The 16,657-nt window shown below is 46.1% G+C and overlaps 2 protein-coding genes across 2 annotated transcripts; both read right to left on the bottom strand.

The window, feature by feature from the left end:
• On the bottom strand, window positions 1-1,617 carry LOC8063198. The gene has a single exon (XM_021452501.1). The coding sequence runs from the start codon at window positions 1,615-1,617 to the stop codon at window positions 1-3; it is 1,617 nt and encodes a 538-aa protein (XP_021308176.1).
• LOC8066230 lies at window positions 9,930-14,836 on the bottom strand. The gene is made up of 10 exons (XM_002465017.2): window positions 14,472-14,836; window positions 14,195-14,393; window positions 13,943-14,103; window positions 13,687-13,832; window positions 13,070-13,132; window positions 12,892-12,984; window positions 12,287-12,448; window positions 12,093-12,199; window positions 10,530-10,681; window positions 9,930-10,439 (listed from the first exon to the last, which is right to left on the bottom strand). Exons 1-10 carry the CDS (start codon window positions 14,797-14,799, stop codon window positions 10,171-10,173), a joined length of 1,680 nt encoding a protein of 559 aa, XP_002465062.1. The 5' UTR covers window positions 14,800-14,836; the 3' UTR covers window positions 9,930-10,170.

Genomic DNA, 16,657 nt, shown 5'->3' with positions numbered 1-16,657 from the left:
CTATTGGACATACGTATCAGTATCACGAATCTCGCATGGACATATATAGCTAAAGTAGGGCGGTAGGACAGATTTCCAAAACAAGATCTCAAACCTTCCCCGTGGTTGCACTCTTTCGAACAACATGTCCATTATGGTTACCTCTGGGTCCGGGAGGTCCTCATCCTGCTGAGGTTGATGAGTGGAGCACTTCTGGTAAGTCTCGTAGATGACGAAAGACTCGTTGGGTTTCAGCAGCTTATTCATGCTCCAAGTGCGGCGAGGACGGTCCTTGGCCTTGAGGTCGTCCGGGTACTCACCAAACAGCACGAGGTTCTTCCGCATGTAGTGCCTCGCCGTCGCGAGAACCTTGCACCAGAGCTGCTGGCTGCTGAGATCGGCTCTCACCATGGCGGCCATGATGTTGGCGGTGGTGAAGGACCCGCGCGCCTCGGCCGCCATGTCCATGGCCACCGACGCCAGCTCCGGGTTCTCGTCCGGGTCAGCGCTCCCGAACGCGCTCAGCTTGAAGAAATACCACATGGCTTCCGTGCTGAGGCATCTCAGCCGGACAGCTCGCGTCGTCCCTAACCTCTCGATCTTCTCAGAACGGCTCGTGAGTATCACCTTGCTCCCCCGCGGCATGCATCTTCCACGAGAGTGGTACAAGAGGCTGTTCCACCATGGCCATGCCTCGTCGTCGTCGTCGGCGTCCACGTCCCCTGAAAGCTCGATGACAAGCAACCATCTTTCATCTTCCTCCTCCGTCGTCGTGTTGTTCTGATGCTTGGTCACGCAGCTGTCCCTCAAGGCGGCCATGGTTTCGAGACCTCCGAGGCCAGCACTCCCGGCAGCAGCAGCGTGGTGCAACAGGATCAGGGAGAAATGGCTGCGCACCCTCTCGTCGTTGCAGACATGCTCCACAAGGGTGCTCTTCCCGATGAGCGCAGGGCCGACGATCGGAAGAACGCCGGCGGCCGGCCCCGGGTTTGCAGCACTCGTCGTCACCGGCTCCGGTGGCTCAGCTTGCAGCAAGAATTCAAGAACCTGGTCCCTCTCCGCGTGTCGGCCGAACATGCACTTGTCCAGGAACAAATGGGCGCTGTAAGGCTGGCGGCATGACACGGGTGGGCAGGCCATCAGGAACACGGCCAGCTCCTTGGCGCCGGCGATGACGGCCTCCAGGCTGCGCACCATCCGCTGCAGCTGGAGAGAGCTGCTGGCCGTCGTGGTCTCCGACGACGGCTCGCACCGGGCACGCTTGGCTGGGTTGAATAGGGACGAGGCGAACGCTGGAACCACCACCTCCTTGCCGTCCTCTTCTTCCCGCCGGTCTCCTCCGCCGGCGTCGTACCTGACAGTGTCGAGGACGTAGTGGCCTCTCACCATCGTGTCGCGCAGGACCCTGAGCTGCCGGAGCACGCCACGGTTGGTGACGCGCCGGCCCTCGGCTTCCTCGACGATCGTGGCGCTCCTCAGGAGCAGGAGCCGCAGACGGTGCATGAGCATCAGCCTCTCCTCCTCCCGCTCCCGGACGCTCGCCGGCGCCGGCATCAGCCTGCTCCCGCACGTGGACACCAGGAAGGATATGGCTCTGCTGGCGAGCTCGTTGAGAAGCGCGTTGCGGAGAGCTTCCATTGTACAGGCCCTGCTTGTGGAATTCAACTGCTGGAAACTGCAAGTGCAAGCAACGTGGGGTGGGTGGGGGTGTAGATGTGTGGATCCCCAAGAAATAACAGAGGGTGGGCCAGTACAGTCAAAACGTCGTCAATCTGCACGCGGCGCGTTTCAACTCTGACGAGCGAGTCAGACTGAATATAATCTTTAATTCTTTTCCAGCAGGACCTTCAGACAGGAAAAAGAAATAATATGCAGAAAATGCTACTCATGCTGCACAGGCTCCTGGACTCCGAAGGTGCGGCAATGACCATCTGCAATCAAGCCTAGCATGCTGTCATCGTACTTTTCTGTATTTTGATTAAAGAGTGTTTGGAATTGCTCTACAAACTCTACTCCATAAACTCTATATGAAGCACCTTCATAAAAAAATAGAGTTTTTAAAGCACTCATTTATGTGCTCTCTCATAGCTCTATTATTTTTTCTCGAAGTGCATGAAACTGAAACCATTTGGCAAAAAAACGTAAAGTAGAGCTAAAAAATATAGAGCGGAACAGTCTAAAACACCCTCTAAGTCAATACAGTATATGACTAGCTCCAAAGTCCCAACCAGTTGTTTCTATAAATAGATCATATTAAATATTCATGAAAACTACCTTTTCCATGATAGAGAAAACTACACTTTCCATGCTGTTAAAAAGCAGAAGTTTTCTCCGTTCCTTTCAAAGAATAAATTGTAAAATATATAGGTTCCTCTCCGCGTGATCTTAGGTATTCGTATCCATTTTGATGTGCCTTCACCGATTAAAAAATGTGAAACTGGACTGGCAGACTATGAAGGATACGTGTTTGATGAACACACATACTAAGTTTTCTCTGTTCCTTTCAAAGAATAAATTGTAAAATATATAGGTTCCTCTCCTCGTGATCTTAGGTATTTGTATCCATTTTGATGTGCCTTCACCGATTAAAAAATGTGAAACTGGACTGGCAGACTATAAGGGATACGTATTTGACATTTGGCAAAGCCTAAAGTTTTTTTTTTTTTTTTTTGCTATCTCGGCTTTACCGAGTATGGCACTTGGCAAACGGTTTGCTGAGTATTTTTTATTGTTTACCTAGTGCCGTAGACACTAGACAAAATGCGTGTTTCCAGTAGTGACCTGGCCAGTTGATATCTCGTACTCTATATCATTTTGTTTCTTAGTATAGATAACAAACATAAGCTATCTTCCATGATCCCTGGATGTGCATTTGAAATTTGGAAACTAATCAGACAACAAATGCTCCCTAACAATCTTTTACATACTACACAAAAGAAAAATAGAGAAATAAGTGAAGTCCAATAATCATTTGCATAATGTAAAATCTAATTTCATTATGTATAGAAAAACTGGAAAGAGGTATATATGGTTTGGCTATCACAATTAATTTATTTTGATTGGGTATCAATCAGCAAACAGCAAAAATGGCACATATATTGTAGACAATTGGTAGAAAACTGAAGTAAATACATTTTTTGAGGAAAGAAGTAAATACATTGAATATATTTTTTTCAGCACAGTCGAACGCACACGCACCGCGGATGAAGCTGCATGCAACAACACATAAGCCTGCGTGTCATGTCCACGGTGACAAACTAGCTTCAAACAGTAGCAGTCGTGTGGCCCAGCATTGTCAGCATCCCACATGCTGGAAGCCCAAGTGCAACTACAAGGCCCAGAAGGAACAAACGCTCCAACCCAAGAATTGCTGGCCCAGAATGGTCTTGCAAGGCCTGCTACCTCAAGAAGAGTGGCTCAGAGATAAATAGCCAAGGAATGGCTGAGAATGTAACTAAAAATATTGTCATCCAACTCTGAACTCTCTAAGCACTTCCCGTGCGGCACGATGCCGGCGGCGCTCCTCCTCCTTTCTCCCTGGTAGGAACCTGTAGAAGCGTCGGATCCTCGCCGCAAAGAGCGGGAGTCTAACACTGGTATCAAAGCTACCGGTCCGGGGCTGCGCGCTGGATCAGATCGGCGCTCATCCCCACTTCACTCGCCTCCAGCGGTCGCGAGGAGCCATTGATCCGTCCGTGAAGTCGTCGTTCGAAGAGGTGCTACGGCGTTTCGACTCTTTCGACGCGAAGTGGGAGACCAAGTTCGCCGCCGCCGAGGCCGTGAGACAGGAAAGGGCGGCAGAAGCAGATCGTCGCTTCATCGGGCTGGAGAGGTCCTGCGCGGCCATCCCTACGCTCGAAGCTCGCGTCTCCTCGTTGGACACGTTATACTCCACTCAATCGGAACAGAACGCGGTCGCCGACGACTGGGGCTGTACAGTGGAGCGACGCGTGGGGGAGCTGGAGCATCGCGCCGACGACCTCGATCTCATCCGCATCACCGAGATCCGTGACGAACGGGACGACCGGGTGTCCGCTCTGGAAGGCGCGGCCGAGGTACTCGACGAATGGCGGCCCTAGGTCGAGGCCTCGATCTACAACATCCGAAGGGAGATGAACTGTTCCAACATCCACGCTTCTTCCCCAACGGCGGGACGGACTGGGAAGCTCTACGGCACCACCGTCGTCAACAAGTCGGCCTCCGTGCGCCCATCTGCCGGCGAAGGAGCCGACTGGCCCAGTGGGCACTGCGAACAGGGGTATGGGTCGGTCACGACTGTAGCCCCACCCTTGACCCATAGTATGTCTCGCCTCCATCCTCCTCTATCCGTTCTTCCTCGGCTTAACCCAATTCCCCACCCATCGCCCAATCAACCTCATCCATATACTGTTCATCCACCTCCCATCCCTCCTGATCCTCACCCATTCCCTGTTCCTTCTTCGCACGTCCACCCAAACCCCCACTACATGCTTCCCCAATTCAGTCACCATGATCCCAGCCACCAATTTACTCCTGCACAATACCCACAACCACCCACCCACTCCATTCACCCACCATTTAACCCAGCTCAACTCGGTCGTCTTCCCAAACTTAATTTCCCTAAGTTCGATGGTGATCACGCTCAATTCTGGATCACCTGTGCTGTCAATTACTTTGAGATGTACGCCGTTGAGCCTCAAATGTGGATCCGTGTTGCCACAATGCATTTCACTAGGGCTGCCAAACGCTGGTTGCAGTCTATTGAGCCATTGCTTGCTTCTTCCGATTGGAAAACTTTTTGCTCCCTGATTCATGAGCGTTTCAGCCGTGATCAGCACGAACTCCTCCTTCACCAACTCTTTAACATCCGCCAGTCTAGCTCCGTTTAGGAGTATGTCGACAAATTCACCGAGATCATTGACCAGCTGAAAGGTCCTAATATGGCTAGAGGGGGGGTGAATAGCCTATTTAAAAAATCTACAAACTCACTAGAGCAAAATGTTAGTAAATAACAAAGCGAAGCTTTTTGCTCTAGCTCTAATGGGGTGTTTGCAAGCCACCTATCCAACAATTCTAGTTGATGTAATCACTAGGCACACAAGAGCTATGTCACTACTTACACTAGAAAGCTACCTAAAGTTTCTATACAAGTAAGTAAGCTACTCTAGTTTGCGGGAATGTAAAAGAGATGGTTTGAACTTTATACCGCCGCGTAGAGGGGATGAACCAATCAATAATATGAAGTCCAATCACCGGGAGAAATCCAATGAACAATCACAATGGAGACACACAATTTTTTCTCCCGAGGTTCACGTGCTTGCCGGCACGCTACGTCCCCGTTGTGTCGACCAACACTTGGTGGTTCGGTGGCTAAGAGGTGTAGCACGAACCTCGTCCTCACTAGGACACCACAAGAACCTACCCACAAGTGAGGTAACTCAATGACACGAGCAATCCACTAGAGTTACCTTTCGGCTCTCCGCCGGGGAAGGTACAAGACCCCTCACAAACACCGGGAGATGGCCACGAACAATCACCAACTCGTGCCAATCCTCCTCCGCTGCTCCAAGCCGTCTAGGTGGCGGCAACCACCAAGAGTAACAAGAAAACCGCAGCTAGGACGATCCCCAAGTGCCACTAGATGCAATCACTCAAGCAAATGCACTTGGAATCACTCCCAATCTCACAAAGATGTATAATCTATGAAGGAGATGAGTGGGAGGTGTTTGCTTAGGCTCACAAGGATGTCAAGTATGTTAGAATGCCAAGAGGGTAAACCCCAAGCCGGCCAAACATGTATTTATAGCCCCTCAAACAAATAGAGCTGTTGGCTCTTTCATTGGGCGAAATACAGGGTCACCGGACGCTCTTAAAGGGGCACCGGACGCTCAACACCAGCGTCTGGTGCTCCAACGTCAGCCGCGTGTCAGAGTCTAATGGTAACCTGCAGAGCATCGGACGCTGAGCAGGTAGGCACCGGACGCGTCTGGTGCACACCGGACTCATGCGCAGAGAGCTCCGCAAACTCGCAGGGTCACCGGACGCACCCTGAGCGTCCGGTGCTCACCGGACTCACACCCAGAGAGGTTTGCAAAACGCGCGGACACCGGACTCAGACCACCGGACGCTCCAGCTTGCGTCCGGTGCCTGGCGTCCGGTGCCTAACCCTAGCTGAGCCAGGCAGCCTGCACACCGAACGCACAGACACAGCGTCCGGTGCCTCTGAGCCAGCGTCCGGTGAGTGTTCCTCAGCGAGAAACACTCCCGCGACTTCTCCAAAATTCCCATCGGCGCAATAGAAAAAATATGCACTTCATTTTCTCGAAAAGCGCCGACACCACAACGTGTAAACCAACATGTGCACGTGTGTTAGCATTTTCACAAACAATTTTCTTCGAAGGAGTTAAGTTAGCACACTAGGTTCTAAATGCATGCACATGAACAATGACACCTAGTGGCACTTGATAACCGCTTAGCCAAAGAATTCCCCTCTTTATAGTACGGCTATCTATCCTAAATGTGATCACACCCTCTATGGTGTCTTGATCACCAAAACCAAAACCCTAAGCAATACCTTTGCCTTGAACTCCATAGGGTTTTGTTTTTCTCTTTCTTCTTTTCCAAGTTGAGCACTTGATCATCTTGTGGTTATCACCATCATCACCATGATCATCACTTGCTCCTTCACTTGGCATGTACCAACCTCATTAAGTCTACACACACTTAGCATAGAGGTTAGCACTAGGGTTTCATCAATTATCCAAAAACAAACTAGGGCTTTCACCAGCTCAAAGCTTACAATCCCAACCCAGACCTCCTGGCTTATACCACTCGCTTTGTTGATGGTTTACGCGAGGATATCCGTGATGTTATTTTAGTTGCTCGCCCCACAACCCTGGATGCTGCGTATACTCTTGCCTTGTTGCAGGAAGAAGCCGGAGGCCCGAGCCGGTCCAAGGACTCTCGCCGTCATGACATCTCTCCCGTGCCCAAGTACGTCGCGAGCCGTGGTGGTACCTCCTTACCTCCACCGTAGGCCCGTGCTGGTGGAGATAAGGCCTGGAGCGACGACAAGCCGGGTGGCATGAAGCTTCCTTCCGTCAAAGATAAGTTGTCCACTCTGAAGTCATTCCGCCGAGCCCGTGGTCTTTGCATCCGTTGTGGCGAGAAATGGGCACCTGGTCATCGGTGTTCTCCCCAGCCGCAATTTCATGCTCTGCAGGAAGTCTGGGAGTTATTGCAAGACAACTTCGAATCCACTTCTGACGAGCCTGTGCTTAATGAGGGTCTGGCAGACCAAGATGCTGAGGCTCCAGCTAATCTCTTTCTAACACTCTCGGTTGCAGCTGTTACAGGGGACGATGTTGTTCACACAATGCAATTCTATGGTATTCTATCTGGCCGTTCGGTTCTCATTTTGGTGGATTCTGGCGACAGTCTCTCCTTTATTCACGAAGCAGTCGTTGTTTCTATTCTAGGGCGGCGTCCGCTGCCTTTGCCCAAGAATTGCTGGCCCAGAATAGTCTTGCTAGGCCTGCTACCTCAAGAAGAGTGGCTGAGAGATAAATAGCCAAGAAATGGCTGAGAATGTAACTAAGAATATTGTCATCCAACTCTGAACTCTCTAAGCACTTCCCGTGCGGCACGATGCTGGCGGCGCTCCTCCTCCTTTCTCCCTGGTAGGAACCTGTAGAAGTAAAGATGGCAACGGGAACCCGATCTCCGATTCCCTGCGGGGAATTCTTCCATTAGAAGACAGAGATAGAGGAGAATTGATCCCCACGGGGATGAATCTGGTAGGAAAGTTGTGATGGTTGGCCGGTCCCCGACCCCGATCCCCGCCTACCCGCCCTGCGAAGGCCACCAGGCGGCCGGCCCATGTGTAAAAGGCCCAATAAGGTGCGAAGTATATAAAGCGCCATTCCAACCCTAATTCCTTGATTCCTATCCGGCCACTCCCGTCCTCCAGCCGTCGCGCCGCTCGTAGTCTCGGCGTCTCGCACGCTCGCCTCCAGCAGTAGTCGCTGCACATCTCCTCCTGCTCCCAGCTGCAGCAGTCGCCCGCTTCCTTGCTACCTCTTCCCAGCAGGCAACAAGCAGCAGCAGCAGAGGCGCACAAGCACAACCGCTGGCCACCATGCTTCTCGCAGGTCCACGCACGACGAAATGGGCGCAGGGTGCAGCCACAGTGCCGCACCAACACCACGAGGAGGCCTCTGCTTCAAGAGATGCAACTCGTAGGCCTATAGTTCTCTTCCGTGCCAAATTTGGTAGTGGATCTGCATTCTGGAAGATGGAGGCAAGCGGCGATGACTTTTGTAGTGTCTGAAGATTTGTTTTTGCTTTGGTTTTCTTTGGATAGTATGAGATGTAAATTTGCTGATACTTCTTAAGAAATGACTTCTAATATGAAATCTTGTTTATTCGATTGATATGTGTCTTCACGTCTTAGAATTTCTTTTTCCTCTCAATTAAATTTCCTAACGGGACGGACACCCCGTGGAGATTAATTCCCCGCTCAGGGACGGGGATGGGGAAGGAAGTTTCCCCGCGAGCCTTCACGGGGACGGGGACGAGAATTTCTTGTCCCCGCGGGGACGGGGATGGAGAGCTAAACCCCGACGGGGATTTCGGATCCTCGCCGCAGAGGGGGGGGGGGGGGTGTTCTAACAAGCATGTGCGTTTCAGTTTCACTAGGAGTACAGCGTGTAATATTTGCTCATCAATTGCTTATTTACACCTCGGAGCTCAAGTTCAGCGTTTGCATGGCGATGACATCGAACGCACATATCTATACACGATCTTAAAGTTGCTAGAAATCATTTATATTGTATCCATTATATAAGTTAAGCCAGGTGTCCGGATATGATACAAGGTTAGGTCGTGTATTAGCAGATGATGTATATGTCCAGTTTGTCGTAGCTCAGCTTTACTAGCAAAGTTATTTCGTTAAAAACAATTTTTTAAGTGAAGCTTTAAAAAAACTATTTGGTAGAATAGTTTAGTTTCATCAATAACTTTATGCATAAATAAGAGAGATAAATGAGAGAGGGAGAGAGCGCGCTAAAATGAACTACTTTTCATCCCAGTGAAACTGCTGGCGGCGCCGGAGCGATTTCCCAATCCATCGATCTCCGCGTGCAGCATGAGCGGCTCGACCCGGCAGCCTGCTAGGTCGATCATATTCGTCTCGTTCGGCTCCGGCGGGGCGCTGATTAAAAAAAAAAGCAGATGCACGAGCTCGCGCTTGGGCTGGAGCTCAGCGGGCAGCGTTTCCGGTGGGTGGCGCGCAGCCCCAGCGACGAGGGCACGCTCAGCGACAACTACTACGACGCGGAGAGCAAGAAGGAGCCCCCCCTTCGCCTCCTCTAGAGAGGACCAAGGACATGGGTCTCCTGGTGCCCTCGTGGGCACCGCAGACACAGGTGCTTGCCCGGCCACAAGGCCACCGGACGCACTGTGGGTGGAACACTCCACACTAGCTAGAGAGCCTGGTTGCCAATGGTGGCGTGGCCGTTGTTCGCGCGCTGAGCAGCGGCTAAACGCGGTGATGCTGGCCGAGGACGAGGACGAGGAGGGCGGAGTAGGAGCTGCGATACGTACGGTTGCCCGAGAGGCCGGATAGACGGTAAGGACACCATGGCAGCGGTCGTGAGAGCTGATGGCAGGGGAAGGGAAAGGTGCCATGGTGCGGGTGAAGGCCGTCTGGCGCTGGCGGAGCTGCAGGTGGCGCCGCCACTTGACGAGGTGGTGGATAAGTGGGAAGCTGATGAAGCCAAAGGCCTGCTTGCCCCGTTAGGCCTTGTTTAGTTTCAAAAAACATTTTTGTTTTATTTGACAATTAGTATCCAATTATAAATTATTAGACTTAAAAAACTTATCACACAATTTACAAACAAACTATGCAGTTAGTTTTTTTATTTTTATTTAATATTTCGTTCGATGTGATATGTAAAAAGTTTTGGAGGGGGGGGGGGGGACTATCATAATGATGTTCAAGCGTGATATACAACTCAACAAGTTGATACAGACAGATGCCGTTTGGACTTTGGACCTAAGATGCGACTAAACTACAATATTCTACAGATTTGCTGCCACCTCAAAATGTGGAACACTCAGATGTTATCCTACCCTTGCTAATCAACTCGCATGGAATCACTGAGCAATGAGCACTCCTATTGCTGCTAAGAAAGCACACTACACACGCGTAGCTCAAAACAGTCCCAAGAAACGATGCCGCTGCTGGCTGTTGCTGCTGCTGTAGCTTCCTCCTGGTGGAGCCACAGATATTCTGTCTGCGTTAGCCAACGCCCACCTGTTGAAATCCGGTGATGACAACAGTTGCTTCATAGCTTTCTTTGTCTCCTCTCTCGTGAATGCTTCGTATTCCTCTTTTGAGAATTTCCTCCTCTCTGGGGTAGTGTGAAATGTAGAATAGAAGCTGTCCCTAGCAACACCTGGCGACGATGTCTTCGCTGAGCCTGTGGAGAAGCAAGTTAACGAGTTGTTCACTTGGCACAAGAACACTAAGCTGGGGCATCATATACATACAACTAAAAGAAGTGACAAACCTGCAAAAGGTGAGTTTCTTCTTGGTGTACGTCTCTGGTATCCACCATGAAGCTTGCCAAATCCATCTTGGCGACCTCCATTCATACTAGAATAGTTTTCATCCAAATCTCCATAACGGGATGGAATACTAGAGGTTCCACCAGAAAGACCCCTGAAAAGAGGTATTTATTTAGTTTATCAGTACTTTCAGGGAAAACATATATGTTTTTGTTGTCACCACTATTAAAACTATGGTCCTAATAACATAGAAAAATAATTTAGTATCCCAAATATATAAAAACCAAAGGAACCCATGTATATACTAACATAACTTAGGAGAAACTAAGAAGGCCGTGCAAAGCCTGCAATGTTCCAAATTACTGCAAACAGCCTCTCTCCTCTGCCGTTACATCTACAAGATGTTTTAGTTAAACAAAGATTCAGACAAGTGATGAGCTACTTCTTGTCACAGATTGTGTGTAGTCAACCCACAGTTTTCGTTTTACAACAGTAGTTATGCTTACCATGCACATATGCTCCCCATAACGACAACCAATTTGATGTTGATTGTGTTTATTATGTTAGGGATTTCAACAGCTACAAACACTTCAATAGAAGCGCCACTGTGAAATCACCTGAATGCATTGTTGATGTTTTCGACCATGGACAAACTGAGTTTCATTACTCATGAGCAACGAAATTACAATAGTTCAACAAACAAAAACAGATGCATTGTTGATGTAAGGAGAACAATCTTAATTCACTCTAGCCAAATCTGAACTACACAAAACCACTACATTGAGGGTTGTCCCAATAAATAACTTTAAAGATTAGACACTAACCAAACAATCAAGAACAGCTCATGTTAGCATGTGTTCAGTTACTGAGCTAATACTTGGGATTAAAGGATTTTGGTTCATTTTCAGATATTTATTTCTTCGATATCCACTTGAAGATTTACATACATTTGAAATAAATTTCTCAGAGGTAAGTCAATAATGCCTACAGCAGGAATAGCGTCAATGCATCATATCACGGTTATCTTAGGAAAAAGTGGGATCAACCAGGACAATTTCTGAACTTGTACATTCCACATGGGCTATGTTATTCCTTGTTCTGGTTCCATTGCATCAAGTGAAAGTTTGAGACTATAATTACTAATGACATTGGGCTACTCCATCTCCATGGTTTCAATCAACATACACCACAGCAGCCAACAGGTCAAAATGTAGCTGCATCCATTCCACACAGCACAAAATTACCATGTGTCTTACAGAGGTGCCGGGCTGTGTATACTCTGTTGACTGGAACAAAGTCAGCAACAAATATGAATCATTTTACAACAGAAATGCCACATAACATGTTTAACTTGTTTTTTTAATATGCTTTTCTTAAAATTATAGTAACATGATAGTCTGGTCAAAAAATGAAAAGAATGTGTTATTCTATGAAGTCTGTTAGATTTGTGACTTCTGCTATGAGCTATCTGAATAATTATAGCTGTAGTAACTAATATTTGACACATCAAGTAAAGAGCTGCCTTGACTGACAAAGTGACAATTAGGGAAGAGAGTTTATCGTACCCGAATATATAGCGTAAAACTTTTGACTTTCCCTCAATTCTTGCAATCGCTTTGATGATTACACAGAAGACCAAAGCCGCAAATGCAAAGAGATAGTCCAGAGAACTCTACAGGGGCAGACGAAGAGAGGATTAGCCTGTCAGTTGAAAGATAAGCAAACGGGTAGAATATTTAGATTGTTACAGAAGTAATACCTGGAGGATCATAACAGCTGAAATAATTAAGATAGCCCACTCAACAAAATAAGCCACACCCTCGTCAACAGATCCATCTTCTGCCAGGACAAGTTTACGGACACCCCAGTAACCAAACCAGGCTCCAGCTAAGATGACACATACAAGAACGAATATTCCAAGCTGCAATGACACATTTTTACATTAATATATCATAAGAGGAATGATAGAAACACATACACTGAATGTTGTAACACTAACAATACCCTCATGGAAAATTTAATGGCACAGTACAAATATGAATAGAAAATAACACCAAAAAAAATGACAACTTTATAAATCATTTGATGTTATCAAGTCAATTTGCTTTCATAGTACAAGTAGTGTAGACTATTCCCCTACAGAGCTCAAGAAAATAAGCACACTCACATACGTGACAAGAAAAATAGTATTATTCAGTCATACTGCATAGATATCTATAAAGAAGACAAAAAAAAAAGTGGGAAGTCATGTGGCAAACTGGCAATTCAAAAGATCATACTAGTCCCATTCCCTTAAATATATGTAAAGTGAAATAAAAGAAGCCAGAAATACCAGATGATAACCTAAATGAAGAACTTACATACAGGATTATGCATGTCTTCAGAAATCCCGATTTCCACAAGAACTGAGCGCAGCATACCCGATAAATAGTGAAGAAAATATGTGGTCATGCCAACCTGTTGAAAAATTGCCACATGAGTGATCTAGAGGTGTAAGGTAGAAACCAAAGTGGATCCTGTCAACATATTAAACAATACTTACAACTGAGGAGTATGCGAAAATAGCAAGAGAACTCTTTCTACCAGTTGGTAAAAGCTTCATTCCCTGAAAGTAGATAGGAAAAAAAAAGGTCAGTTAAGCAGGTGGTGCCCACAAAATGATTGACTGAATAGTAGACAAAACTTAGGTTTCCTATTGAACAGGCCAAAGGTTAGATTCATGTGAAAGGCTGCATACAACTGGTATAAAATAACTTGAATTGCATAGCTTCAAGCTAAGAAAATATTAGACTTTGTGACTGTATCTAGTGGCACACAGCATTGCCAACCAACTACAGTAATACTGTCATCCAAAAACAAAAAAAAACAGAGGAGGTCCAGATCCCTATTAACACTGAGGAAGCCTTTTGCCAAAGGTATATATTGTAATAGTTTGAGTATGTTGCTGGTTGAGATAGTTTAAGTATATATGTCCAATGCAAATTTGTATATTATCTTCAAATATTCCATAATCTAAATGGTAGTTTCAAATAAGACAGTAAGTGAGCTCGATTGAACCATTACAAGAATGGCACCAACCACCATTACCAATACCAACCATCAGCTGAAGTGCTCAACTACTACTATATATAGAGCAGAGTAAAAAGGTTTATAAATTACCTGAAAGAGTATGATCAGTATCACAAGGAAAATGCCAATCGTCATCGCTCCACCATAGTAGAACACTACAGACTCGCTCAATGTGTGTGCCACCGCCATGAGCACCAACCCTAGGACAAAGAACACCACCCTGTGGAGCAAGAACTCTGCATACACAGCAACAAAAGACACCTCACACTCTGCAATCAAGAACTGCACGAAACAGGGGGCAGCAAAGTAGAACTGCATCAAACAAAGGAAGCAGAAGAAATCATACCTTCCTCTGTGGACACCACAACAGACCTCGAAGGGTCAGCAGGCATCCGGAAATCCAGAATCCGGTGGTCGTACGGTGAGATGGCTTGCATCCAGAGCCCGCTCTTGGGCATCTTCTGCCACTGGGACGCGGCGCACTTGCACGGCCCAACCGTGGCATTTCTACAAACACAAAGTGCACAAACCAAAGAAATTAGCCCGAAAAACATCAGTGATAGCGATACTAGGAGTTTAAGTTCCCCATCTCACTAACCTGTGGAAGCAGAGCTCGAGGCCGTGGGGGCGAGTAGCGTTGGCGCGGAGTCGAAGCGCGTGGAAGAACCGAGACGGGTCGCGGAGGCGGGAGGGGCGGCCTTGGAGGAGAACACGCGTGCAGTAGTGCCCGGCGGCATCGCCACCGGAGACGGGTCGCGCGGGCGGGAGGTGCACGGAGGCCGGCGGATGCGAGGAGACTGCGAGAGGGCAGGTTATTAGGGTTAGGGCTTTGTGGGGTCCGATGGTGGTGGGGTGGGAGACGGAGGCGTGCTTACCTGTGAGCTCGACGGGGGTGGAGACGGATACGGCGGCGGCGGAGGAAACGAGGAGAAGGAGGACGGAGGGGATGAAGAGGGGGAGGAGGTTCCGGTGTGACGGAGGCATGGCGGCGGCGGTGGCGGTGGCGGGGGATTTGGGGATTTTGGACGGGGAAGCGGGAGATTCAGACTTCAGAGAAAGGAAGGAGCGGGAGGTAGCTTTGAAACGACGCGGCGTCGTCCCTGACTCCGCGGCGGGTGCGACGGTGCCCTGTCCGGCTGTTTCTCGGCGAGAATGGGCTGCTGGCTGGGCAGGCAGCGCCGTGACTTGGTTGCTAAGGAACATGGGCTTGCAGTTTGCCAAATTTCCCAAAAAAAAAAGGAAAAAATTCCCACGAGGAAGATGAGGGCATTTATTAGATTTTAGCTCGACTCATCAAATAATTAACACAAAAATAATTTCCCGTTCCATACGTGCACATAGAGATGGAAGGAGAATTCCGTCGGGTGAAAAGAAAAGTTATTGGATACTGTACTATATTTATAACTATTATAATTATTTCCTTCATTCCAATTTATAAGTCATTTAAAGAACCTTAGGAAATCAAAGTATCTCAAGTTTAACCAACATTATAAAGAGGATTATAAAGATTTACGACATTAAATAGATGTTACTTTGAAAATATAACTAATGAAGAACCTAATGAAACTTAGTTTGTATCATACTCCCTCTGTCCCTTTTTAATTGTCGTTATTGGTCCACAAGTTTGACTCGATTTGTAAAAAATACGTGCAATATTTGTATGTACAAATAAATTTGTTAAAAAATAGATTCAAAGATCTTTCTAATGATACTAATTATGTATTATAAATATTAATATTTTTAATATATAATTGTCGGTAGTTGTTTTTTGAGAAGCACAAATGACAATTAAAAAAGAACATAGGGAGTAAATGTTATTAACCTTGAGATGATTTGACTTTTCAAGATTCTTGAAATGACATAATTTAGGATGGAGGGAGTAATGTTTAATTATGCACTAATTAAATTTAAAAGATTTGTCTCATAAAGTATATATAAACTGGGCAAGTAGTTATTTTTTAATTTATATTTAATGCTTCATGTATATATCTAAATATTCAATACGATTAACTGAAAGTTTTTTTGATTCATTAACCGAAAAGTTTTAGGAAAAAACTAAACAGCGCCTAATATGTCTTCTGCGAGAAGGAAAATCGCCGTTACTGTCTTCCTGTGGAGCCGTACTGTTATGGCCCACGGGCTAGTGGTAGTCTAGTGGGCTGTGGCCCGGTGCGTGGGCTGGTGTTGGATGCAAAATAATGCTTAAAAAAAAGTCTATTTTTCCACGCTTAACTTTTACGAAAGTTCACTTTTTCTCTAAATTTTAAAATCGGATAAACCACCTCCCTTAACTTTAAAAACCATGCATTTTATCTTCTTGGTCTAGTTATAAGCATTTTAAAGGTGGTTTTGTCTTTTTCTTTTTATTTATTTTGGCCAAAAAAATAAAAAAAAACCAATTTTATTGGACTCCACATGAGTAGATATACACATTAAACATATAATAAAGTATACTTTTAGTATAAAACTTTTGCTATAGATTTTGATATATTCTTTTCTATAAATAATTGGAATAATTCATAATTGCAGTTTTTATGGTCTAACTATGGTAAAAAAGAATTATGGTAGCCGAGTTATTGTAATTTGTACTATAGTAAAAATTTCATACTCATTGGATAATATATAACTTAGTTATAGTTTTATTTAAATATAACAAGCATAAACCCTAGATAATTCTCTAAGTAAGTTATAAATGATCCAATGAATATGAAATTTTTACTACAGTTCAAGCATATAATAATTAGGTCACAATAAAAATTTTATTATAATTGGGCTATAGAAACTGCAGTTATAAATTATTTTAATTAATTACAAAAAAATAATAGATCAAAATCTACAGCAAAAAATTTTTACTAAAACATACCATATTATATGTTTTTATTTGCCTTTTAAGGCCAAAATTCAAAATAGAGAATGACAATAATTTTATCAAAATTTTACATGATATTTAGTTCTATTATGTAAAATAATAGACCAAAACATAAAATTTTCTAAGATGAAAGAAGAACTAAACACATGAAATGCTAAGACAGGTCTTTGATTGTAGTCTATAGAAGTAGGT

The sequence above is a fragment of the Sorghum bicolor genome, chromosome 1 (assembly GCF_000003195.3).
Source record: "Sorghum bicolor cultivar BTx623 chromosome 1, Sorghum_bicolor_NCBIv3, whole genome shotgun sequence".
Taxonomy (NCBI): Eukaryota; Viridiplantae; Streptophyta; class Magnoliopsida; order Poales; family Poaceae; genus Sorghum; species Sorghum bicolor.
This window is presented reverse-complemented; position numbering and strand designations above follow the sequence as displayed.

Bases quoted from the DNA above. Each gene is read 5' to 3' on its own strand.
- LOC8063198 (XM_021452501.1), bottom strand. From the start codon at position 1,617: ATGGAAGCTCTCCGCAACGCGCTTCTCAACGAGCTCGCCAGCAGAGCC.
- LOC8066230 (XM_002465017.2), bottom strand. From the start codon at position 14,799: ATGTTCCTTAGCAACCAAGTCACGGCGCTGCCTGCCCAGCCAGCAGCC. The intron at 13,833-13,942 runs GTATGATTTCTT...CTGTGTATGCAG, and splicing joins TGTGGTGTCCACAGAGGAAG to AGTTCTTGCTCCACAGGGTG. The intron at 12,985-13,069 runs GTAAGTATTGTT...ATTTTTCAACAG, and splicing joins TTTTCGCATACTCCTCAGTT to GTTGGCATGACCACATATTT.